The following is a 26504-nucleotide window of genomic DNA, read 5'->3' as shown; positions in this document are numbered from 1 at the left end:
AAGTATACATTGGTGTCATCTTCCTTGAGATAAGTGACTGAGATTTTGCTCCTCAGAGAAATGCCAGCAGGAAATGGATGCTGTTCTTGGGAACAATGCATGCTTGAAATATGAAGATCGGGAAAGGTTGCCTTACACAAATGCCGTCATTCATGAAATCCTCCGTTTTTCAAGTGTGGTGCCCTTGGGGGTAGAACATGCCCCAATCAAAGACATGATGCTTTCTCGATATATAATTCCCAAGGTAAGAACCGACATGTTTGAGCGTGACTCATAAAGCCAAGCAGACATAGCCTCTTCCAAATGGCTCATTTTCACCCATCTCTTATATCAAGAATAAGGAGTCTGCAAAGGTTCTGGCCTACAAACCTCTAGACCTAAACACAATCAGAGACTAGGGAAGAAACAAGAGAAGTGGCTGTTAATAATCATGGGAACCTGTTGCATGGAGCAGAGCCATGCTTTGCATGCCAGGTAGCTGCTGCATCAAACTGTGCTTTGCATGCCAGTCACCTGGTTCATGGAAATAAACTATGCTTTGCAGCTGAGGAAGCTGCTGCATGAAATAAAGCCATAGGCACCTGAAATTCTTCTTTTTACTCCATATCCCAGAATTCTCTGTTCTGGGAATTCCAGCTGACAGACCGGTAACTTCTGCTCACCTGGGCTGGAAGGCCTCGTGGCCCAGGACAGGCCAAGCTCACGACTAGTTCCCATTGGGAAAGGTCGCTGCTCTCTGTTCTTGCTGGGAAACGAGACCCAAACTTGGCCTATCCTGAGCTTTTCAGTCTAGCCTTCCTCCATCAGAGCACAATCCAGGTGCCTGCCTGGCCTTTGGGACTCCCAAAATAGAGAATTCTGGATTTGGAAGTCCAAATAATAATTATAAATAACCCAAAACAAATGAACGCACCTTCCGTTTTTGCTGTCCATTGTAGGTCATGGAGCTGCTACTAAACTGCATCCAAGAGAGATGCTGTATTGCATAAAGATGAAGAGACACAACGTAGAATTGATCTGTGCTTTGTACTAATGGCAAGAAGACGTTCCTATTGATAAGAATTTTTGGCTGGGGGGGGAAGAGTGTGGCTCATGGGAAGGACACAGGAGGTGCACCACAACAGCCTTCGGGGGGCAGCACTTCCCCTCCGGCTTAACCCAAATTCCCGATGGGCTACAACCCCCCCCCAACCTTTTCCAAACTAGCACTGGCACAGCTTGCTTTCTGAACAGGAAGTTAGGCACAGCTTGGCCTAAACTAGGGCCGTGAGGGCTTCCAGCGAAGGCCTTCCTCTCAGTTGAGCCACATATACAGGCGTGTGCTTTGTCCATCAGATGGGATTCCCCAAAAAGGGAATTCTGGCATTTCGTAACCCCTGCCCACAGGAGAAAAACACACACACACATAAATAATGTTGCATCTCTACTTGCGGGCTGGGCAAACAGATGGGCTACAGACTGTCTTGCCCATGTTGAGATGTATCTGTATTTAAACTGTACCCATTATGTCTAAATTGGCATCAATACTTATAAGTCAGCACATGCCAATTCTATGCAAATCAGCGTCTCCTCTTGCCCTTTTAAGTCAGTAGCCTGTTGCATATGTATGCCCATGGTAATCCCCATAAGTTAGAATAGTTATGCCTTTCCAGAGGAAAAATGTACATTTGACAGCCAATGGCTATGTTGATACATTAACCTCGTGGCAACCGGACGCTGAACATTTCACCGGTGGAGTAACGCCAATGAGTGTCCCTCTCAGAATCCGGCCAGTCATGTTCATCTCTTTCTGTGTAATACAGTCCCTTTGGTTTTTGCAGGGAACTGCAATGATGATTAATCTTCACTCTATCCATCATGATGAGTCCCTCTGGAAGTCCCCGAATAAATTCGACCCTTCTCACTTTCTGAATGAAGAGGGAGAGTTTGTGAAGCCGGAAGCCTTTTTAGCTTTTTCAGCAGGTAAATCCTCTGCCTTTCTCTCTCTCTCTCTCTCTCTCTCTCTCTCTCTTTCCTTCTTTTCTTGTTTTATCATTTCATGACGGAAACAGCTGAAAGGTGATCCATCATGTGACGATAGATTTAACTTCTTGGAGGTCACATCTCTGCGGGTGGAAAGACTAGGAAGCTTATCTATTTACTAGTTTTTCCCTCCTTATTGTCTTTCTATCAACATTTTACTCCAAAAAAGCTCCTGACATGCTGACACAGTTCCTCCCTTCTCTCTCATGAGGATGAGCAGAATGGCAGGGCTTCCTTGCTGCTGCTTCATTCCTAGCAGGATGGAATGACTGTTTCCCGGCTACAAACGGCACAACAGCCCTGCCGAGCAGGACCTTCAGCACAGCGGACCGAGTGGAATCCCCTCTCCTCTCCCTCTGCTGCCGCCTGATCCCCGCTAGCCATCGCCAGCCTTGTTGTCCTGGAGCTGACGTCCCCTTTCTCTTTTCTCCCTTCCAGGCCCAAGGGTTTGCTTAGGGGAGAATCTGGCTCGGATGGAGTTGTTCCTGTTCTTCACCAGCATGCTGAGAAACTTCCAGGTCTCCTGGCCGGATGAGTCAAGCGTGCCGGATTGCACACCCCAGTTTCACGGCGTCCTGGCTCCATTGCCTTTTAAGGTGTCACTGAAGCAGCGCCAGCAAAAATGAAACGAGCAGGACGCCCTTATCCAGAGGGAATGGGTTCCAAGCCCCCACCCCACCAATGCTGATAAACACAGATTATAGAGAACACCATTTTAATAGCAGTCTCTGTGCATAGCATGGCCTCTGGCTGCCTCTAGTGGCTAGTTTTTGTAACTTCATCTTTAGAAATATAGATTTCTAGGGTTTTTCTTTTAAGATTTTTAAGATTTTCAAACCGTGAAGAAGTGAATTAGTGAATCCTGATCCCGTGGATATGGGAGATCTACTGTACCTCTACAAGAGATCCAAATCTTGTTCTCGATCGATCAGAGTTTAAGAACATTATATAACAATAAATAAAGAAGATCAGAATTCGAGAATAAATAAATGTAAATAAAATTCTCTAATAAAAGAAGGAGGTGTTGGCATATAAATATCAAGCACAAAGTAGCAGTTATTTTTGGAATCCTAAGGTGGAAGAGGTCGATCAGATGAATGTCAATTGAGCCACTGGTCAACATTATGCTGGATTTTATATATTGCCGCTGAAAATAACATACTTCTGTGTTTTTTCAAATTTTGTACACTTTGCAAAGGCCCTTTGAAGCTCAGAAAGGAAAGGGAGGATGATGGTTTCCTGAGATCTTGGGGAACACACACTTAGCCTTGAATCCTGGAAGGCCCAACTTCAAGTTGACTTCAATCAACTACTTGATTAGTTAGTTGCTGTTTCTGTAATTTTTTCTTGTAACGGTCCAATTGTACTTGGGTTTCTGTGTACAAACATATCTTTTATTCTATAAATTCCTTTAGCAGCTGGCTTGGGAAACCCAGTCTTCACCAAACTTGGAGGGATTGTAGAGGAGAATAAGGAGAAGCTTCTCTGTGATAATGGAGTCTCCAGGTGCTGGGGGGACTTTCCTGGGGAGACACTGTTTCTGGGTGGATAACTTGGATATATGAAATCCAGTCTTCACCAAAATTGGAGGGAGTGTAGAGGAAAGTCATGGGGAGAGTCTGTGACGTTTTGGTGTCTCTAAGTGCCAGGGGTGGCATTTTATATCCAAACAAATCAACAAATCAAAAATCATTAACAATTTGTTGATTCATATTCATCATGGACATAGATTCGTATAAATACAAATTGACAAATTACGAATTTTTGGTATGAATTTGGTGATGCATTTTTTAAATTCATGCCCATTTTTTCTTTTTTCTTTTCTTTTTTCTTTTCTTTTTATTTATATATATATATATATATATATATTGAGTACAGAATCCTCCAGTCAGCATTTAGTTGGGAAAAGTCGTCTAAAAAACTAACTGTTCAAAACTCTGGAAGAGACAGGTGGCTGAAAAAACACACACACAAACAAGTTGAAAACATTCCAGGCTAACCTGGTGTCTTTGTCACGAGAGGACTGTTCTGAGGGCTATGTGGGGCTGCCCATGCAAATGGAGCTGCTTCCACAGAACATCTGCCTCCACAGGCAGTGCCACGTCAGAAGGCACAGCTGGGAAGGAAGGGGGAGAAGTGAGGCAAAATTCAGGGAAATCGGACCCATACAGATATTTTGTGGCCGAAGACAAAGCTGCTAACGGTGCTTCCCCCTTCCCAAAGATGAGGTCCATAACATCTAAAGCCAGGCATGTTATTCTCCTGGGCATTGTGGTCCAGGCACTTCTGGCGCTCCAAATTGGAGAACCATGAAATTAGGCTATAAACAATTTCCTCTCTCTTCGGCCAGCCAAAATCTGCTCCCCAGTGCAGCCGTTTCACTCTGTGTAAAACTAAGGCTGGTCCTTGAACTCTGTTCTTAATTTTCTATATCCTGCCGTAGTTGTACAACAAGTTCACCCAATGTGTAGGCATCCTTGAGTTTTGAGAGACTTGGGTAACGTGCTCTGTATGGAGGTCTTGGAACAGCGTCTAGTGTGGCTGAGAAGGCCAATTCGAGAGTGAGCATCCCTTCCAAACTGAAGACAAATACAATCTGTCCCCCGTCCAGCTCCCTGATTTTGCTGCTTTCTGGACGGCCTCTTCCCCTTGGCCTGCTGGACAAGGGTCTCTCCAAATTGGGAGAGGCCGTGATGCACCACGTGCCTCCTGGCTGAATTTCACCGACACTTTTGAGATTTGGTAACCAAGTGAAACGAATCCTGTTCCGGGTGGGACAAATTAGCACTGGAAAGCAGAATTCCACCCCTGTTCAGACAGACCCGTGTTGTCCTCCTCAACCTTTCCACCAGATGGAAATAAAAAGGTTTCTGTTCATGAACAGCTAGCTTCATTTTTTTAAAAAAGGACAGGTTTCCGTCCAAACCTCACCTTTGCACCCAAACAAGAGAGAACAGCTCTCAGCTTCCTCTTCGCTTCTGGAGAGCTGCCACAAACAATTGCAGAGTCTGTTTTTGCCTTCGCCATGGCGGTTTTCAGCTGGCTGCTGGTGCTGTCCGTCATCCTCTACTATTTCGGGAAGCGTGGACGTCCCAAAGATTTCCCTCCAGGACCACGACCTCTCCCGTTCTTTGGCAATGTCTTTCAATTGGGTTTTCAAAAGGGTTTTCGAAATCCCTTGAAGTATTTGCAAAAGGTAAGGGGCTATTTCCAGTCCTACCACCTGGTCAAGCTGAAACGAGAAGGGGACTGCCATGGGTTAATCAGCTTTATGTGGGGGACATAACAATTAGAATAATGCTCATGTGGAGTTGGTTCTTTTGCAGAAGGTACAAATATTTCCTCTTGGCATAGAGAGCATTGTGTTCAGCATGTTCCATAAGTGGTGTGCTACTTCTTGTAGCTAACTAAGCGTCACTCACTATTTCCTTTCAGTTAACTAAACAATTTGGACCTGTTATCAGTTTTTATCCTGGGACAAAACCTATAGTTTTTATTCAAGACTTGAGATTCGCAAAAGAAGTTCTGTTGACTAAAGGAATCGAATTTGCTGGGAGGCCAGACAATCCTATTATTGACTATATCAATAAAAAAAAAGGTATATGAGTTTTCATCTACTTTTCTTTTATGGCTCAATGCATGTATTTATCAGGTTATTCTATGAGAAATGTTCCTTCCAGGATATTGGGTGAGAGAGAGCATGATTTTAAAATGGGCTGGCATGCATATGTGTGGTATGGGAAATGCAAAGAACAATCACATTTTTCAGAACATATTCTGAGGAAGGCTCTCTGCTTAGTATGGCAAACATTTCAAATACAAACCTACAAGAAAATTTCAATTTGGGTAGCACCAACAGAAACATTCACTTAGAAAGTTTTGAATCAGAAGGAAGTGCTACTCACGTATAAAGACCTATTAACTAAAGACCAGAATATGAAAGATAAACAAGATTGAGAGAAATTGGGCCTAGGTACAGATTGGTGGTCAATGTTGAAATTAGAATTGAGATATAAAAAGGACAAATATATGGGCTTTTTTGAGGGGAAAGTCCAGGTGGATGAATTATGGATTTACACTAAAATAATTTTTTAAAAAGTATGCATACTCATTATAATATGACTTAGAAGATGAGAGGGTGAAGGAGGCAATGGTAAAATGGGCACAAAAACTTGGGTACAATATTGATATTGACGAATGGACAAAGATGTGGGTCAAAAATCATAAAATCATTAACCCATTGAATCTTAGAGAAAACACCCTCAAAATGTTTCATAGATGGCGCTTTAACCCTGTAAGATTGGCAAAAATATCAGAAGGGATCAGTAATGATTGCTGGAAATGTAAAAAAAAAAAAAAAAAATCCAGGGACTTACTATCATATGTACTGGTCATGTGAAAGAGAAAAAAAAAGATTGGATATAGGTTTGTGAAATGGCAAAAGAGATTGTTCAACAAAAAATAAGATTTAAGCCTGAAATGTTATAATTTAACATAATGCCAGAAATTACCGACAAGAAAATAAATTATAGTCTATATATTCAAAGCAGCTAAGTTACTCTGGGACCAAAACTGAAAGAATGTAGAGACATCAATGATGGATGAGTTATTAAAGAAGCCATTGGATATTGCAGAACTAGAGATGCTTTCAGAGGCACTACGAGATCAACCAAGAGATTTTGTAAAGCAAAGTTGAAAGTTGATATTGTAACTGGGCCCAGAAAAAACTAGGAACTTAGGGGGAAAAACTAGTCCATAACGAACCAGTGCTCACAAGAATCCCCTTGAATATATTTTGATGATCTGATGACAGAGAAATCTCTGCTCCACAGGGTAAGGAAGGATGTTTAGTTTGTGGGTTTTTTGGTTAATTATTTGTTAGATTTTTAATGTTTTTTAAGTTTGCATGGTTAGACATGAATAAACTGTAAAAAAAAGAGAAATGAAACAAAAAAAGGTATCTGAAGATAGGTTCTCCTGTATTTTTCCTTCATGGCTCAATGCACGGGCATGGTGTATTTATCAGGTTATTCTGTGAGAAATCTTCCTTCCAGGATAGTGGGTGAGAGAGAGCAGGAGATGCACAAGAAGAGGGGGACTAACCCTACACCGAGCTGTGTGTTATGCAAGGCAACCGGTTTTGCCCTTTTCTAGAAGGGCACCCAAATGTCTAAGGTGCAAAGGTTAATTGCTGGAAGGGCGTGATCTCATCTGTTCTTGTCTCCCTTGTTCTCCTGAAGGAATAATCATGGCGCCCTATGGCCAGGCCTGGAAGGAACAGCGGAGGTTTTCTCTGATGGTTCTCCGGAATTTTGGGCTGGGCAAGAAGTCGATGGAGGAGAGAATCCTGGTGGAAGCGACGTATTTGATTCAAGCATTTACGGAAAACATGAGTAAGGTTTGGCGGGGAGATGATAGGCTGGATACTCACTTCATGACTCCTTCCTGTTGAATGCTTGCGATTTAAGCCAACCTTGTGTTTGTCCTGGGAGTTGGGAGCACCAAAGGGGACGAGGCCAAGACCTCGTTCAGTTTCTATGGAGAGAGAGAGAGAGAGAGAGTTGCTGGATGTTAGCAAACCCAACAAGAAGCTGGGTTGGAGGAGATCTCATCTAAACTCAATGCTTAAAGAGAGGGGTGGGTGCATTCAAGGTCTCAAGTCAAGTCCAAGTCATTGGGGGGGGGTAACACCTTGAACTGAGTACAAGATGACCCTCCAGTATGACTTAAGTCCAACGGGATTGCAAGTGCCACGACTGAAGTCCCCATCGCTGCCTCCCACCTCTCCATCGTTCTCACGCCCTCCCCGTTCTCTGCCCCTTCTCTCTTTCCCTCCCACCGATGGCATCACAACTGATGTCAAGGGAATCTCAGCTCCACTCACCCCATAGGAACCCAGCTTGTTAAGAGTAAAGAAACAGGTGGGGCTGCCATATCTGGAACGAACGCAACTACACAAAGAAAATAAATGAAACACAAAACCCAGTCCCCACATGAAGGAAAATAATAGGAAAGTGGAAGGGCTTAATCAAATTCTCCAGTAACGTTACAAAGATCTGTCAAACTAATCCACATCCATGGGCGATGGAACCACCACTTCAACAGGTGCAGGCAGGATGTGTGGAGGATTTGATAATCTGCGGAGGAATTTACTCTGCTCTTTCTCTCCCTTTGAAGTAATACACTTAATATTGGCCTTTGGATCTAGGACATGGTTCTGTTCATGATTTATGGGATGAGGTGAGGCAACTGAGAGTCACAGAAAGAGGGGTTTAATAAGGGTGAGAAACAGCAAGCGTTTCTCCTTCCTCCCACCTCATGGGCCCCTATTCCAGGCTGGACACAGCCTTGAACGGGGACACGGCTGTTTGGAACTCACAAGAACGGCGTTGTTGTGGAGTTTCGTGGGTTCGATTAGAGCCTTCCAGGAACATATCGTGCTCAGTTTTCTGGCCTACTGAAGATGGGGAGAAAGGCTGAGGGTGGGCAGAGGAAAAGCAGGATCCTTCGTAGCCAACATGGAAAATCCCAGAACAGACAAGATTTGGGATCTAGCAAATCAGAGTGTTGAGGATGATGCACATTAAATAACAAGCCCTTAATTTTCCCATTGTTTTATGCTGCAGAGGCTCCTTTTGACCCCTTCTGTTTCACGGACCGTGCAGTGATGAACATAATTTCTAGCATTGTGTTTGGGAAACGTTTCGAATACGAGGATGCCACCCTCCGGAATGTGCTGGACCTCCTCCATCAGAACATGAAACTTTTATCAGGACCCTGGGCACTGGTAAAACCAACTAGATCCTGGTTTACACCTGCTAACTTTAAGTTCCCTTGTTTCCTTTCATTTTTCATTTTTCTTTTTACCTGTTTTGCTCATTTTCTGATAGCTTTACAATGAAGTCCCACTGTTGAGACGGCTCCCTCTGCCCCACAAAACTTTATTTGAAAATGTCCAGAAGGTCTTTGCTTTCTACACAAAAGAGCTGGACAAACACAAGGCAACCTTTGTCCCGGGAGAGCACCGAGACTTTACTGATGCATATCTAGACAAATTGCGAAAGGTATTTGATCGTCAGTTCTGATTGTACAGTATATGTTACCTTTGCTCCTAGAATAAGGAATGCCTGCTTACATGTGTGAGAGAAGGTTCTTTTCTCGAATCTAATACATCTAAGAGTCTATGTATGACCAAATCTGGTAATGTATTTAGCCTGTTTTTAGAAAAGATGCTCCTTGTATGCAAGCTACAGGAAGGAAGGAAGGAAGGAAGGAAGGAAGGAAGGAAGGAAGGAAGGAAGGAAGGAAGGAAGGAAGGAAGGAAGGAAGGAAGGAAGGAAGGAAGGAAGGAGGGAGCTGATGATTGAAGGAAGGAAGGAAGGAAGGAAGGAAGGAAGGAAGGAAGGAAGGAAGGAAGGAAGGAAGGAAGGAAGGAAAAGAGAAAAGAAAAGAAAAGAAAAGAAAAGGAAGGAAGGAAGGAAGGAAGGAAGGAAGGCAAGCTTGATGTAATAAATTGATATGACTCTGAATTAACATTTCCAATCTTCAATTTCCCAATGAACAAAAGCCAGAAAAGAAAGGATTGAGTTTTGATGATGAGAACTTGCTCATCATTGTGTCTGATCTATTCTTGGCTGGGTCAGAAACGACCGCAAGAACTCTGCAGTGGGGATTGCTCTACATGATGGTCTATCCAGAGATCCAAGGTAGGAAATAACAGCGGTCTTGACCAAACAAAATGAAGGAAAGCTTTTGTGAGTGATCTTAAATGCTGAGCAAGCCTGAATGCCGAATGGGTGGAGAACACAATTTGGTGCCCCAAAGGTCTGAGGCTCGATCATGGAGAATGGCTGGCCTAGGGAATGAGCAATTATTAAATTTAAGGTTTCCTTAATGGTTTTTAAAAATTGGTTTAAATCTCAGTTTTCTTATTGACTAATTTTTAACTGTTTTGTAATATAGTTATTGAAAACTATTTTCAACCTGTGAGCCTGGTTCCGTTTTAATTGTTGTGACGTGCCTTGAGTCACCTATGGGGAGAAAGGTGCCATAGAAATATTATCAATAAATAAACATTACATAGATCAGGCTGTCCATTCTGGAGAAGAGGAAACTTTGATTTGACACTGGAAAGGTTTGGCCGCATCCACGGCTGTTTAGCTGGGGCGCTCTCAACAGGCTATGTTTTTCCCGACAGTGACAATATATGCCTTAATGTATCATCTCAAAGTATACATTGGTGTCACCTTCCATGAGATAAGTGACTGAGATTTTGCTCCTCAGAGAAATGCCAGCAGGAAATGGATGCTGTTCTTAGGAACAATGCATGCTTGAAATATGAAGATCGGGAAAGGTTGCCTTACACAAATGCCGTCATTCATGAAATCCTCCGTTTTTCAAGTGTGGTGCCCTTGGGTATAGAACATGCCTCAATCAAAGACATGCTGCTTTCTGAATATTTAATTCCCAAGGTAAGACCAGACATGTTTGAGCATGACTCATAAAGCCAAGCAGGAGTCGCTCCTTTCAAATGGCTCATTTTGACCCATCTCTTACATCAAGGATGAGGAATCTGCAAAGGTTTGGGCTTATAACTCTTTACACTTAAAAACACAGTCAGAAACTAGGGGAGAAACAAGAAAAGAGAAGTGGCTGTTAATAACCAAGGGAACCTGTTGCATGGAGCAGAGTCATGCTTTGCATGCCAGGTAGCTGCTGCATGGAACTCTGCTTTGCATGCCAACAACCTGGTTCATGGAAATAAACTATGCTTTGCAGCTGAGGAAGCTGCTGCATGAAATAAAGCCATAGGCACCTGAAATTCTTCTTTTTACTCCACATCCCAGAATTCTCTGTTCTGGGAATTCCAGCTGACAGACCGGTGACCTCTGCTCACCTGGGCTGGAAGGCCTTGTGGCCCAGAACAGGCCAAGCTCAGGACTAGTTCCTGTTGGGACAGGTAGATGCCCTCTGTTCTTGCTGGGAAACGTGACCTGAACTTTGCATATCCTGAGCTTTTCAGTCTAGCCTTCTTCCCTCAGAGCACAATCCAGGTGCCTGCCTGGCCTTTGGGACTCCCAAAATAGAGAATTCTGGATTTGGAAGTCCAAATAATAATTATAAATAACCCAAAACAAATGAACGCACCTTCCGTTTTTGCTGTCCATTGTAGGTCATGGAGCTGCTACTAAACTGCATCCAAGAGAGATGCTGTATTGCATAAAGATGAAGAGACACAACGTAGAATTGATCTGTGCTTTGTACTAATGGCAAGAAGACGTTCCTATTGATATGAATTTTTGGCTGGGGTGGGGAGAGTGTGGCTCATGGGAAGGACACGGGAGGTGCACCCCAGCAGCCTTCGGGGGGCAGCACTTCCCCTCCGGCTTAACCCAAATTCCCGATGGGCTACAACCCCCCCCCCCAACCTTTTCCAAACTAGCACTGGCACAGCTTCCTTTCTGAACAGGAAGTTAGGCACAGCTTGGCCTAAACTAGGGCCATGAAGACTTCCGGCATAGGCTTTTCTCTCAGTTGAGCCACATATACAGGCATGTGCTTTGTCCATCAGATGGGATTCCCCAAAAAGGGAATTCTGGGATTTGTAACCCAAGAGAAAAACACACACACACACACACAAATAATGTTGCATCTCTACTTGCGGGCTGGGCAAACAGATGGGCTACAGGCTGTCTTGCCCATGTTGAGATGTATCTGTATTTAAACTGTACCCATTATGTCTAAGTTGGCATCAATACTTATAAATCAGCACATGCAAATTCTATGCAAATCAGTCTCCTCTTGCCCTTTCAAGAAATGTCAGAAGCCTGTTGCATATGAATGCCCATGGTCATGCCCATAAGTCAGAACAGATAGGCCTTACCAGACAAATAATTTACGTTTGACAGCCAGTGCCTCTATTGACGCATTATAAAGGTAAAGTTTTCTCTTGACATTTAGTCAGTTGTGTCCGACTCTATGGGGCGATGCTCATCCCGTTTTCAAGCCGTAGCACCAGCATTTGTCCAAAGATCGTTTCCGTGGTCACGTGGCCAGCACGACTGGCACGGAATGCCATATTACCTTCCCACCGAGGTGGTACCTATTTATCTACTCGTATTTGCATGCTGTCGAACTGGTAGGCTGTTTCACCAGTGGAGTAAAGCCGGTGAGTGTCCCTCTCAGGAATCCGGCCAGTCATGTTCATCTCTTTCTGTGCAATACAGTCCCTTTGGGTTTTGCAGGGAACAGAAGTGGTGATTAATCTTCACTCTATCCATCATGATGAGTCCCTCTGGAAGTCCCCGAATAAATTCGACCCTTCTAATTTTCTGAATGAAGAGGGAGAGTTTGTGAAGCCAGAAGCCTTTTTAGCCTTTTCAGCAGGTAAATCCTCACTCTCTCTTCTTCTTCTTCTTCTTCTTCTTCTCTTGTTTTTTCATTTCATGAATGAAATAGCTGAAAAGTGATTGATCGTGTGACTATAGATTTAACTTGTGGGAGGTCACATCTCTGCTGGTGGAAAGACTAGGAAGCATATCTATTTCCTAGTTTTTTTCCCGTCTGTTATCTTTCCATCAACATTTTTACTCCAAAAGAGCTCCTGACATGCTGACTCAGTTCCTCCCTCCCTAAAGGAACATAGTGGCAAAGAAGGAAAAATGAACGGGGAGGGAAGAGGAGGAAAAAGCCAAGACAAGCACCCAGTCTGATGCTTAAATCCTGGTCCTTTTCCTGTCAGAAAGAGTTGCCGCACGGCAGGAGATCAGAGAGCTTTTCTCTCGAGAGGACGAGTGGAATGGCAGGGCTTCCTTGCTGCTTCTTCATTCCTAGCAGGATGGAACGACTGTTACCTGGCTACAAACAGCACAACAGCCCTGCCGTGCAGGGCCTTCAGTGCAGAGGACCAAGTGGAGTCTCCCTCTGCTTCTGCCTCTCATCTCATCTCTAGCCATCACCAGCCTTGTTGTCCTGGAGCTGACGTCCCCTTTCTCTTTTCTCCCTTCCAGGCCCAAGGGTTTGCTTAGGGGAGAATCTGGCTCGGATGGAGTTGTTCCTGTTCTTCACCAGCATGCTGAGAAACTTCCAGGTCTCCTGGCCGGATGAGTCAAGCGCGCCGGACTGCACACCCCAGTTTCACGGCGTCCTGGCTCCATTGCCCTTTAAGGTGTCACTGAAGCAGCGCCAGCAAAAATGAATTGAGCAGGACGCCCTTATCCAGAGGGAAGTGTTACCAAGCCCCCATCCCACCAATGCTGATAAACACGGATTATAGAGAACACTATTGATTTGACTGATCTCGCTGACTAAGCAGGTGTCCCCTTCCTCCTTCACTGCAAATAGGCCCACACCTTCCATTTTATATACAAATGTAATTTTGTTTGTACTTTGGACACTGTGAGCAAATAAAACATTATTACACGGGAGAGGCAAGGTTAAGGGAGAAGCATTTACATTTCAAGTGGCTACGCTCTGCTTTCTCCAAAGCTGAGGAATGTTTTCCCCACTGAACCCCATACTTTTATTTTCGGCTCAGAGTTGTGCAAGACCCTTCCGCCATCTGCTTCCAGAGTTTCTATAAACAAACCACAGCCCAAATCCCTCTGCCTGGGCTGTCTTTGCAAAAGGGGAACCTCCAGAATACAGGCAACGTACTGCTAAGATGAAACATCACCGCCCAAAATAGCTTGCTCTGCAATCCACTCTGTGGCAAGTATTTCTGGACATTCCTTTGCCGAGCAAATTTAAAAGGAAATAAAATCCAAGACTTGCATTTGAAAAGTAATATGTATTCTGCAAGGAGGGACTTCAGGAAAATAACATCCCAGAAGGATAGTTTTCAAGCATCTCATTCAGAGAAACGCTGCTATGGATCATGAATGTAGGACTGTAGTCATAGGCTATCATCCATGAATTAGTCTAGCCCCCTTTAAATGCTCCCTTTAAGTGAACAGTCGTCACAATGGTGCATGCCACTATGTAACAGTCCAGCTATTTTATGAGCTTAATTTCTGAGGAAGTGGCTGGTTTTGTTATGGGAAAAAGAAAGAAAATGAAACCAATGTGTAACATTTTAAACACATACAGATAATTGGTTTCTTTAGAAAAGGGCTTAGAAAGTGGAAAATCACTGTTGTACAACTCATTTTTGCCATTCAGCAATTGCACAATCTACCACATTAGGATGATAAACAATGAATGTGCCATTTCTTTCGTTTGTAGGATGTGGAGGGAGAAGGAAGGCGACAAAGCATTGGTCTATAAACCACACAAAGCAGCTTTCTCTACATAAATGTAAATGACAAAGGTTTGATGAACAAATACAATATTAACAAAAAGCTACAACATAGATACTTTTGCTGAATTTTGCATTTTTTTTTTGACGCACAGCAGAAGTACAGAAGGCTCACAGAAGAGAGCAGCATCAAATTCCTCAGACAGTCTGCCCCTTTCTCATCAACTGGCACTTTTAGTCTCAACAACTCACTCTAGTAGTAGAAGAAAGAATAAAAACGTTGCTTACAGTTGAGAACAGATAACAGTAAACGAGCAACCCACATGCTAACTGATTTCAACAGACAAAAGAGAAGGAAAGAGTACTCTCAGCAGAATACTGGGGCTCTCTTTGAATTCTGAGACAGGATAGGATTGGTTAGTGCTGGACTGATGTATAGCTACCCCAGCCCTGAAAGGTCCCTCCCAATCAAATCTATTAAAGGCAGAATGCAAGGTTGTAAAAACTCCATCGGATTCAAGACTCTTTCACGGACAGGGCAGCGATCAGACACCAAAACTGCTCACATTTTGGAGCGCTTGCGGCATGGCCTGGTGAAAGCTATTTCCTGGCAATTGTGCAATGTACATGCGATTGCAAACCAGCCTGACCTGATCTGCGTCCAAGCTGGACTTTTTTGGTTCTAGCGGTGGGTCCAGTCTTCTCGGGGCCAGGCTGGAGCAATTCCTGCATGGACAAAAGAGTTGCTCTAAGGGAGCTTGCTCCCAGCAAAACAACCTTTTCCAGTGCAAATAGACACGGCCCTTTCTTGCCTTCTGTTTGCACCCTAAATTCAGGGGGAAAGACATCCAAAGATATGGAGGAGATAGGAAGAAGGGCTTTGGGGCCAAATCCTGAAATGGCTAGTAACTAGGCAAGGCCTATTCACTTACAGGCCTTGCCGTGTGTATCTTGCAGGAGTCATTGGGATGATCAGGGTCCAATAGAATTTTTTTAAAAAATCAGCACTATCAGCTGTCTCTTCCCCCCCCCCATCATCACCACTCAAAAATCCAGCCAGGAGTGGGAAAACCAATTTGGAAACAGTGAAACATTCTTGAAAATTTCAAGAACTCTCAATCATGCTATTTGTTAAACTTTTGCCCAAAAGCTTTTTGAATCCTGAAAATAAGCAGCTTTCCTTTAAAAACAAAAAAAACAGCCCAGTGTATTTATCATTCTGATAAACGCAGGACAACATTTGAACAGAAAGCCGCAATGATCTCCAAACCTACCCCATGCCAGACCTTGAAATCCTGTATGCAAATAGTTTGTGTGCTTAATTACTTGTGTGGCTACTCCAAACGAAAGAGACGTCTATCATGATATCTCAATTCCAGAAGCTGCTGTTTATTTTACAGCATGTAAACCGGTTACACCTGCACTCTTGGAAACAAGTTAAACATTACTCCATCGCCTAGTGCTTTAAAGTTTAAACAAAAGTCAAAACTGGGAAATCTGGTTATAAAGATTTCAAGAGAAACGGAATGGTTGCATTCATGCAAATTATTCCAGGTCTGTTTGGGGGCAATTCAGAAGGAGCTCTATTTTCAGTTTGCTAACATTCGTCTTTTTGTTATTACTAAAAATATTTTACTCCGCCTTTCTCTTTAAACATGACCCTTACATCACTAAAAAAGATCACATCTAAAGCTAAAAGCAATGTAAACAAACACTAGAAAGGATAAAACAAATACCACTTTAAGAAATGATTAACAAAAGCAATACTAAAAACACATTCAAAGCAGTAAAGCACCACCATTACCATTTCAAAATCACACTCAGGAAGCCAGTCACCCAGGAAAAGCTTGCCTGAAGAGAAAGCTCTTGGCTTCTTGGCCGACGGCTAGCAAAGACGGGGCCAGCCTGGCCTCCAGTGGCAGGGAGTTCCAGAGTCTGGGAGCAGCCACAGAGAAGGCCCCTCTCCTGTGTCCCCACCAGACGCACCCAGGAAGGTGGCGGGACTGAGAGAACGGCCTCCCCTGATGATCTTAAGCACAGGCTCACAAAGGATGCAGTCCTTGAGATAGCTTGGACCCATTCTGTTTAGGACTTTATAGGTTAGAACCCGCACTTGAATTTTGCCCAGAAACAGATTGGTAGCCAGTGGAGTTGCTGTAACAGAGGTGGGGAGGTTATATGATCCCTGGAACCATCCCCAGTCAGCAGTCTGGCTGCCACATGCAGAAAGGAAAAGTGCACTGAAGTTGTTGTGGGTTTTTCGGGCTCCTTGGCTGTGTTCTGAAGGTTGTTCTTCCTAACGTTTCGCCAGTCTCTGTGGCCATGGGCATCTTCAGAGGGCACTGAAGTTGTTAGGGCTTCCTGTGAAGTCCGTGAGTTTGGGGACTGGCTCTTTGATCATGCACATCGGTTCCTAGTCCACATCCTGACTCAGAGTTATTGAAATGTCAAGTACTGAGAACTTGTGAAGTGTCAATGGCCAAACAGAGTGTTAAGAAAGATTTTTTTTCGAGCCCAGACTGGAAAAACTTGCCTTTAAACTTGATGGAATGTCACAAAGAAATCCAGCGCTCCGGGGTTATGTGGCATCTGTGCCAATTATTATGAGACATGCAGTTCAGTCACAAAAGACGAAGTGACGCAACGGGTGGAAGGATAAGATAGCTGACATCCTATAACCCAAGGCCTAAACCTTTGTGGGGGCCAACAAAACATCAGACATGAAATATTAAAGAAGTAACACTGGCCCCAACCCATTGCGAAACATGCCGTAATCACCTCGGGATGTTTTGCAGACTACTGCATGAAGGACAACTTTTAAAAAAAGAATAATCATGTTTCAGAAGAAAACAAGGTCATAAAATCATTAACCTGACAGTAGATCCATAGGGAAGGACCATGAAATAAATCACTACACAAAACTGCTGGTTTTATCATGCCGAAGTAATTGAGTCCACAAGGTGGGTAAGCTTGGTAGGGATTCTCTAAAAACAAGATATCTATTCACATTTTCTAGGTCTAAAATATTGCCCATGGAAGCATTTCTAGATAGATAGATCTCTCTCCCATGTATTAGATGTTAGCCAGGTAACAATTAAGCACATCCTTCATTCACAACTGGTTCCTTTAGGGCACCTCTCTCTCCAAAACCCACAGAAAGGTGGACCAGTAATGCTGGCCATCCTTGATCTTCCACATCATGACTACAAGAGGTGTCACCGCACAACTCCCCATGCTGTGATTTAAAACTAAAGCCATCTGTACAAGCCCTCAAAAGCTGTACCAAGGAGAATTCATCTTGGTTAAGCGACGGGACTAAGGTTAATCACTTCTCTTGGCAGGGGGAAAGAATCAGGTGCTTTTCGCCCGGGCACCTCCCTGAAAAACGGTCAGCTTTCACCCCTCGGTCCGTTAGTCTTCCTCGTTCAGGTGTCGATATTTGAGATGCACAACCAACATGACGATGCCCGTGACAATGCAGACGGAACCGACGACCAGGTAGGCGATGCCCAAGAAAGAGTTCTTGCCGCCCATCCAGGAGAGGGTGCTGAAGATGACCTTCTTGGTGCCCCTGAAAGCCAGCACAGGGTAATTATAGGTGATGTTGAGAGAGTAGTGGCCCCGGGGCAGGGCCACGGAGGAGTTCCCCCGGTGAATGCAGGCGTAGAGTTTGCGGAAACTGGGCAGGGCCGCAATGCGCATCCAAACGATGAAGCCCTCGTTGACAAAGCCGGTGTTGTTCGGATCGTTGGTGCTCAAGTTGTAGACCGGCTCGGGCCAGAAGGGGGGCTTGGCGGTGCCTCCGAAGGCCAACGCCAGGCTCCCGTTGACCGGCTCTGGGTTTCGGAATTTGACATTGTTGTCGGTCCACCAGGAGATGCCCCTCCGGTCCAGGGAGATGTTGGCCACCACGTCTTTGCCCGACATGCGGTAGAGGGCGAAGGTGTCGTTGAAGAGGCTGTTGGCGATGGAGCCGCAGGGCGCGATGGGGAAGCCGCTGCCGTTCCACCGGTAAGGCTGGCAATCCTGGATGGGGTTCCGGAGGGCCCAGGCGCTGCCGCTGAGCTGCGCATCGTCCCGGGAGATGCTGTACCGCCGGTTGTTCTGGTAGTAGTTGGAGAGCTGGTAGTAGAGGCAGACGGGCGCCGGGAAGTCCACCGAGAGCGTAAAGGACACCGCGCAGGTGCATTTCTTGTGCCCAGGGCTGGCGCTCAGGTTGGCACAGCGGCCGCAGTCGGAGCCGTCGCCGGCCACGCCGGTGTAGTCCACCTCCAGCTCCTGGATCCCCTCCGAGGAAAAGTGGAGGCCCAGGCCCACGGCCAGGAAGGCCACCCCGAGGAAGAAGAAGAGGGGCAGCACCGTGCCCGCCGAGAGCAGCGGCTGCCAGGCCGGCAGGCGCTGCTGGGTGAAGGCGGTGTTGTCCGGCTTGTTGCGGAACGACGGGCCGTCGGCGCTCGCGGGTCCGGTCGCGCCCTCGGGCGAGGCTGCGCGGCGGACGTCGTAAGAAGCCGAAGCCAGCATGGCTTGAGCCACGGAGAGGAAAGAGGAGGAGACGCAAGAAGATGGGGGGGGGGGCGCTTTCCTCCCAAGGGCGTCCAGGGAGGCGCCTCCGCGCCCTTGGCCCCTCCTCGGGGATGGGAGATGGGTCTCGCTCTCGCTTTCTTTCTTTCTTTCTTTCTTTCTTTCTTTCTTTCTTTCTTTCTTTCTTTCTTTCTTTTCTTTTCCCGGTAGTCCCGCCTGGTTAAAAGCCACCACGGGAGGCGCGCCTCCGTTGCTCTTCCACTCCGCCCAGGTGTGTGTGTGAGTTGGCCCCTCCCACCTCAGGTGAGCTCTCAGGTAGGCGGGCGTCCCCGCCCGCCTGCCCGCCCTGCCGGCCTCAGACCAGCGCGGAGCGGGCGGGAGGCGCGCCTCTGGACCAACCCCGCAGCCCCATCGGAAGAGGTGGGCGGCTCCGGCCCCTTCGCTGCAGCCGGCCCCACCACCTGTGGCGCAGGTAGGGCCGCGCCGTCAGGTGAGGCGGAGCATATCAATCAATACTGGCGTGGCGCCCCCAGGTGGCGGCCCACGTTCCTTTCCTTTGTGCGACGACTTCCAGGAATTTCGGGTTCGGGATTCTGGGAGTTGGAGTCCCAGAAAGGGACCCTGGTCGGACCTCTGGGCTCCGGATCCTGAACTCAGAGGGACTTGCCGCTGAGGAGACTTAGGGAGGCTGTTATTGTGCAGAAACGTTACTTTTTTTGGGAGGGGGGACTACAAACCCCATATATCCCAGCCTGCAGAGGACTTAGAATGTTAGACCTCCATCATTTCGAAACCTCAGGACGGGGGGGGGGGCTGTATTTGGAATACAACTCCCAGAACCCCCACACCCACAGTTATTTTAAAAAAGATACCTTTGCAAACTATTCTCTCCGACACGTGTCCGTATTTTTCTGAGTGGGGGGCTTTTACACCACCCAGTGTGTTGATTTTATTGCTGTAAACAGACCAGAAGGTGCTATGCTCTGTGGACCAATATAGTAGACAGACAGACAGACAGACAGACAGACAGACAGACAGACAGACAGATGGGTTCTTGGAGAACCTGTTTTCTTCCTTATTTTTCTTACTATGAGGTAATCACTTTCTCCCACTTTCCTTCTGGACGTTTATCTCATAATAACTTTGTGCAAGGTTTCCCAGAGCTGGATTAGCAATACCCGGTGGAACCTGTTTCCACCTTAACCTCTGTTCTTCTTGCAGCCTTCATTGGCTTTCTGGAAATTTACCATGCATGTGTAAGTATTGTGAACAGATGGAGGGATATTCCTTTTTTCGGAGAGTTGCTCCAGGTAGGAAAAGGCTACTGCGGTTTGGCTGCTCCTTGTAACATGGTGTTGAAAGCTGAGATTTAATCCTCAGAACATCTAGGGGAGCTGTAGAGAAACCTCTTTCTTTGGCTGGGGGCTCAACTCCCTTGAGTATCTCAAACTCCTGTCCGCACTAAAAATTCCAACAGTAGGATCCAGGTTAGAATCACTCATCTGGACTCTGAAGGAAAGATATGGTCTTAACAACAGCAACAACTAACTAACTAACTAACTGACTAACTAACTAACTAACTAACTAACTAAATAAATAAATAAATAAATAAATAAATAAATAAATAAATAAATAAATAAATAAATAAATAAATAAATAAATAAATAAGCAAAGTATCACCCAAAAGGTATTTCTTTACCCTCCCCATGAAGTTAAGCTACAGTTTAAACAAAGATTTTGTCATACACTTGTTTGGTTTAGCTAATTTTGGAATTATTGTTGCACTCTATTTATAGGCCCACAGATCCTTGTGGTTTACTTTATTTTTGCATTGGTTCAGGCTGTGGAATGATGAATTTATCAGTTCCTCACATATATATTGTCCCCCTCCCATCCCTTTGTGCAGTGAATAATATACATTTCATGTCCTGTGTTTGGTTTCTGTTATGCATGCTACACACCCTTTCCTCTTCCAAATGATTGCTTTTTTAAAAACTGTGCTCACTATATTCTAAAATTAGACAGTTACATTTTGAGCTGATGTTGGGAAACCCCCTTCCTTGCCTGAATCTCATTCCTTCAGCGAAGAGTCAAAAGCAGTACTTGTGAATATTGGGCAATTTTTCATCCCCTGGAAATCCCCACTCCACTTTGGCTCACTTAAAAAACATAATCAAATGCCCACACAAGGAAAGTTATGCTCCATCTAGTGCAGGCATATGTGGCTGGTAGAAAAATGACATTTTTGGACTACAATACTCATGCACCCCCAGCAAATGAGTGGCTGGGGATTTGGGAAGAGCTGTAATTTTTAAAAAGTAACATTTTGAAGATCTGGCTAAGGCGGGTGAGAGAATCAGTTGAGGAACAACTGGAAGGATACACACACAAACACAAACAAACACACACACACCAAAATAAATTCAAAATATTCAAAACATTAAAACATTTAAAACACACAGGATTTAGGGATTTGTATGCTGATGCATACAAGTGACAGATTTTACTTTCTTGGGCTCCATGATCACTGCAGATGGTGACAACAGCCAACTTGCTTCTTGGGAGGAAAGCAATGACAAACCTCAACAGCATCTTAAAAAGCAGAGACCTCACCTTGCCAACAAAAGTCTGAATAGTCAAAGCTATGTTTTTTTCGAGTAGCGATGTATGGAAGTGAGAGCTGGGCCATAAAGAAGGCTAATTGCTGAAGAATTGATGCTTTTGAATTGTGGTGCTGGAGGAGACTCTCGGGAGTCCCCTGGACTGCAAGGAGAACAAACCTATCCATTTTGAAGGAAATCAGAACTGGAAGGATAGATCTTGAAGCTGAGGCTCTAATACTTTGGCCACCTCATGAGAAGACTCCCTGGAGAAGACCCTGATGTTGGGAAAGTGTGACGGCAAGAGGAGAAGGGGACAACAGAGGACGAGATGGTTGGGCAGGGTCATCGAAGTGACCTACATGAATCTGACCCAACTCCGGGAGGCAGTGGAAGACAGGAGGGCCTGGCATGCTCTGGTCCATAGGGTCACAAAGAGTCAGACACAACTTAACGACTAAACAACAACAAGAATGCTGATGCATAGAGGACTTGGACCCTTTTTGATGGTGACCCATCTATATGGAATATTCTGCTTTAAAACACAATTACTGTTTTCTGTGTCACTTTTCAAGGACCAGATCAGAGAACATGGCTTGCTTTTGTCCACCCATTCTTCTTCTTCTTCAACAGCTGCCTTTGTTTGAAATCTGCAGGGCATTAAAGGGTTTCTCCTTTGCTGGGCAATGCTGGGTCTTTCTGACCAACGTTTGTAAGATCAATGTCTAGTTAAACATCAACGAAGCAGGTGACTCGCTTGGAGTCTAGGCTTTCATTTTGGGGAGTGGTTGTGCAACAGCTTGTAGACAAAAAATGTGGGCATCAACGAGATGTAATCTCATGCAGAGCTTGTAGCAGTAGAAAGATGTGACATCAGATAAATGGTATGATCCCTTGCAAAGCTTAGAGCGGGGATTTTTTTTAAAGGGGGGTGGGAACTACAACAATTCCTTGAATTCCCCAGCCAGGGTTGACTATTGGTCAATACTAGCCGGGGAATTCCATGCTTTGTCCCAAAAAAAAGTCGTTTGTGACATGAGCTTGAAGTCCATGTGATATTGCTTGTGTTGTCAAGGTCATGCTTCTTCCTGTTCCGAGTGGGGGGGGCAGCGTGGGGCTGAGACCTTAGGAGATTCCCATTGGTGGTCCCCATATGTGAGAGGCTCCCTATGGTGATCAGAGATAGGAAACTGTGGTGGGGTTTTGGACGACAGCCGGGCCCAGGATTAATATTAACTGTCAGGTTTATTCAGGAGAAGTTTGTTTTTCCGAACCCATTATCACAAACTGGTTGTTTGTTTCAGCATTGACTTTGGAAAGACCTTTAAAAAAACTAATTGGGACAACATGCAGTACTGCAGCCGAGACTCTGCTCATGACCTGACTTTGATCTAAATAGGTAACCGGCTAAGAAAGATAAACTGAGCACCCAGCTCTTGTGTGAGTGAGGGATGTATAGCCTGAAGAATTACATTGTAAACCACCCAGAGTGTGCTTTAAGTGCTATGGGATGGTACATAAGCCGCACACTTTGCTTTGTTTTTTAAGAGGACAGACACACCCGTAAATGATCAAGCAATCACCCTGGGCAGAAAGTGGAGAAAAGCAATTATAGTGAATCAGAGCAAAATTAAACCACCTCTGATGCCTAAAATTAATATATACAAATTAATATATATAAAAAAATTATTTTCGTGGATGCCGTTTTGATGTGGTGGAGATGAATTACAGCAGTGCCTCGCTAGACAGTTACCCTGCATGACAGTTTTTTCGCTATAGTGATTCACAAAACAGTGATTCCTATGGGGGAATTTTGCTGGACAATGTTTGGTCCCTGCTTCGCAAACAGATTTTCGCTAGACGATGATTTTGACAGCTCCCTCCGCACTCGCAAACAGGTGTTTTCGGGACCTAAGCTTCGCAAGACAGCGATTTAAACAGCTGATCGGCAGTTCGCAAAGCAGCTTTCCTATGGCCATTCTTCACTAGACAACGACGATTCTTCCCCATTGGAACGCATTAAACAGGTTTCAATGCATTCCAATGGGGAAATGCTTTTTGCTAGACAATGATTTCGCTAAACAGTGATTTCAGTGGAATGGATTATCATCGTCTAGTGAGGCACCACTGTAGTCAAGTCTTTGGCCCATGTCTTGCCTGAATGTAGGTTCCGCAGAGAAAAAAAGGTCACTGAATTTTGTGCCCCATTAGGTGGAATCACCATTCACAGTATTTTTTTAGCAGTAAAAACCAAACCATCGAGTCTGTGGCTAAATTTTTGTCTTCTGCTGTAAGATCTCATCAAGAGACTGTCTTAATTTAACTGCTTTTCCCAAACAGGTCTAGGTATGAATGTCTCTTTTATTTTGTTCTTATTGTTGTACTATTTTAAATTGGGTCTGTGACCCCATCATAAAGTAAAGAATCTTTAAAAAAAGTGTGCTCATAGATGCTGTTTTGATGTTAATAAAAGCACGATCATTGTGCATCACAGGTATTACTTATTATTTATTTAAAGTAATTTTATCTGGCCTTTCTCCTTAAAAAGGACTCATAGTATTGAAGATGCTTTTATTTGATCCTCTGTGTTTTTATAAGACTGTGTCTGGACAGATTGAATAAGCACCTAGGCAGACTTAGTATACACTGAGATGGTGTCAAAGCTAAGTGGATGAAGAAGCCGGGAAGCTAATGCACTGTGTTTTTTAATGATCCCTTTTAGACTCTGCCGGCATCTTTGTTTTGTAGTAACTTTGCAAAGCAAGGGAATCAAAATACTTTTTATGAATTGTTCGGGCTTCTTAGTCATCAAAGGACTGGCTGATCATGTGATGCATGATTGTACTCAGGGTGTGTGCCTTAACAAGGCATATGATAACCCAGTAGGCATCTTTCCACCATGAGGTCCTTGAGCATGAATATTATGAAAAACGTATTATTAAGCCAGCATGGCATGATAATGCTAGTAACACGGAGCACTTGTAAGCACTTTAGAGTGTTCAGAGTACATTAACTTGCTGCGGTCCACACAGTAGCCCTGTGAGGTAGACCATCTGTACCAACCAGGTATTGAAGGATGAGAGAATTTGGTGGCCGACATAAAAATTGAACTAAGAATGTTGTGGTTCATAAGAGCTCAGCATATCATTCAGCCCTTAAGTTAAAGCAAGTGTAGTATAAATGGATTGCCCAATTTGACTTGTATACCACCCTCTGGTCATTGCATGCCAGGTGGTTTAGAATTTCACATACATTCTATTTTAATAGATTGTTATTATTTTATATTTTAAAACAATTATGTATAAACTACTAGACACAAGGGAAAAGGATATCAGGCAAAAACAAAATAAATATTTTAAAAATCCCAACAGTCTAACTATTATATTTTAATGTAAGTATTCATGAACCTCCTTAGCCTGCTTCATCAGGCATATGAGGTGAAAAACAGAGATTAATACTGCAAAACATTCAAGATGTACTCTTAAGAGTCAGTGGTGTCTGGTTGCATTCCACATGCTATAATTTATGATCTCTGCTATAATTTATGACCCCTTGCTCTACCCTGTGTTTGGTATTCTGTAAACATTCCAGCAAGAGACATAAACCAGGAGAAAGCAGAGAGAGAAAAGAATTTGAAAGACCAGCTGTAGGCATTAACATGATTCAAAGAAGCAACAGGGATAGTGTGTATCAATATAGATAACAGTATAATTATTACATTTGTTAATGACTAAAGAAACCTTGACCGATATTCAGTCCATTTATATATGTGTTTATCATGTGAATAAATTTTATCCCAGCTGTTTCTTTCTGTATTTTTGTTCTGTCATGTTTCTTTTCCAGTGTAGCAACTTTCATATCTTATGAAGAGTGTCCTGGAAAGGAAAGAAATTTGGGTATATATGTATGAATGCATGCTTCAGTATTTCCTTGGTCGCTCTGCTGCAGTGTTGCTACATAATGGGGTAATGGGGACATTGCAGGAACTCTCTCAGCATTTTAATTTTAGCTTGTTTCAGCGAAAACTACTCAAAAAAATTACAACACGTTAAGAACTTACAGATTTTACTTGTTGTAAACCAATGATAGCAGATGGATATCCTTCTGATTGTGTGGATGTCGTGGTTCTCCCGATCTTTTGATCCAGAATGGCTCATGGCTGACTTAATATGCTTGGCTGCTGCATCATGTCTCGACAGTCCTCTTTATAGTGAAGCAAAGCACAAGGTGCATCAATGTCAGACAGATCTGTGTTTTGGAGCTGGGCAAACGAAGACGTTCAACCAGAATAACTGGAATGACATTGAGACAATTAACGGGATCACTTTTCCAGCATTCCGATAGATGTTTTCAAAACAGCTTATGCGCAATGTCTGCGGTATGTGGGGAGGCTACCTGCTCCTCCCCCCACCCCCAATGTTTTGCCATTTGATACTCTGACTCATTTGTCCTGGACGCTCATATATATGTTGCTCACACGCAATGTATAGCATACTTTCTAATATTGTAGGTCCAGCTCTGTAAAGTGACTCCAGGGCTGAGTGGGGATTTGAACACTGTTCTCCAGAGTCCTACTCTGTCCCTCTATCCACGACACCATACTGGGTATCTGATAAGATACCTTGTAAATATGTGCATGAAATCGCAAGCAAAAAAAAAAAAAAAACACCTTCCAGGCCCACATGGGATTAATAAGATAATGGCATAAAACCTCAAACATTTCTGAAATAATTGCCTCTACAATGCCCTCAAAAAGTTAGCACTGAAAGAAACTAAAAACATCTTACATCTAAAAAGTAACTTTGTGACTCCTTACAACATTGCTTTCACAGATACCGGTGAATTAGACCTTTCTGTAAAAGAAACTAGTTATAGACACCTATGCTACTCGTAAGGAGTGTATTTCCAAGCTCTGATGAGGACGTTCTTAGTAGAACCCCATGCTGAGGGGCATCTTGACAGCCCGTATGAGGAGGAGCAGCAGAAGAAGGGGTTTGGGTACAGTATCCAACCCTTGCGCCTTGTGGTTTGGAGGGTTGGTTTAGGGAGGTCTGCTTAGTAGAGAACGAAAGTGAAGGCATTTTTAGGCAGGAAAGAGTTACAGCTGTCAGTGGGACAGCCTGGGG

At 44.3% G+C, this 26504-nt stretch overlaps 2 protein-coding genes across 7 annotated transcripts in view; one reads left to right on the top strand and one right to left on the bottom strand.

Moving 5' to 3' along the window:
• LOC110085495 (cytochrome P450 2J2-like) overlaps nt 1-14371 on the top strand; it is a 20704-nt gene extending 6333 nt beyond the window's left edge. Inside the window, exons 1-9 of one of the 6 annotated variants that reach the window (XM_072980530.2) lie at nt 3251-5218; nt 5458-5620; nt 7263-7415; nt 8649-8809; nt 8913-9086; nt 9590-9728; nt 10306-10493; nt 12267-12408; nt 13032-14371. In XM_072980530.2, coding sequence (XP_072836631.2) covers nt 5048-5218; nt 5458-5620; nt 7263-7415; nt 8649-8809; nt 8913-9086; nt 9590-9728; nt 10306-10493; nt 12267-12408; nt 13032-13219 — 1479 coding nt within the window. In that variant the 5' untranslated portion in view covers nt 3251-5047 and the 3' untranslated portion in view covers nt 13220-14371. Of the gene's footprint in view, nt 1-56; nt 245-1820; nt 1963-2460; nt 3059-3250; nt 5219-5457; nt 5621-7262; nt 7416-8648; nt 8810-8912; nt 9087-9589; nt 9729-10305; nt 10494-12266; nt 12409-13031 lie in introns of those variants that run through there. The other 5 variants (XM_072980531.2, XM_078380520.1, XM_078380519.1 and 2 more) reach the window with 5 other exon arrangements.
• On the bottom strand, nt 13791-19496 carry TMEM30B (transmembrane protein 30B). The gene has a single exon (XM_078380522.1). The coding sequence runs from the start codon at nt 18776-18778 to the stop codon at nt 17669-17671; it is 1110 nt and encodes a 369-aa protein (XP_078236648.1). The 5' UTR covers nt 18779-19496; the 3' UTR covers nt 13791-17668.
• Nucleotides 19497-26504: the final 7008 nt, after the last annotated feature.

This window comes from Pogona vitticeps, chromosome 10, assembly GCF_051106095.1.
Source record: "Pogona vitticeps strain Pit_001003342236 chromosome 10, PviZW2.1, whole genome shotgun sequence".
NCBI lineage: Eukaryota > Metazoa > Chordata > Lepidosauria > Squamata > Agamidae > Pogona > Pogona vitticeps.
Note: the sequence above shows the minus strand (reverse complement) of the source record. Positions and strands in the feature narration are given on the sequence as shown.

What these genes read in the sequence shown, in the direction of transcription:
- TMEM30B (XM_078380522.1), bottom strand. Translation starts at nt 18,778, where the DNA reads ATGCTGGCTTCGGCTTCTTACGACGTCCGCCGCGCAGCCTCGCCCGAG.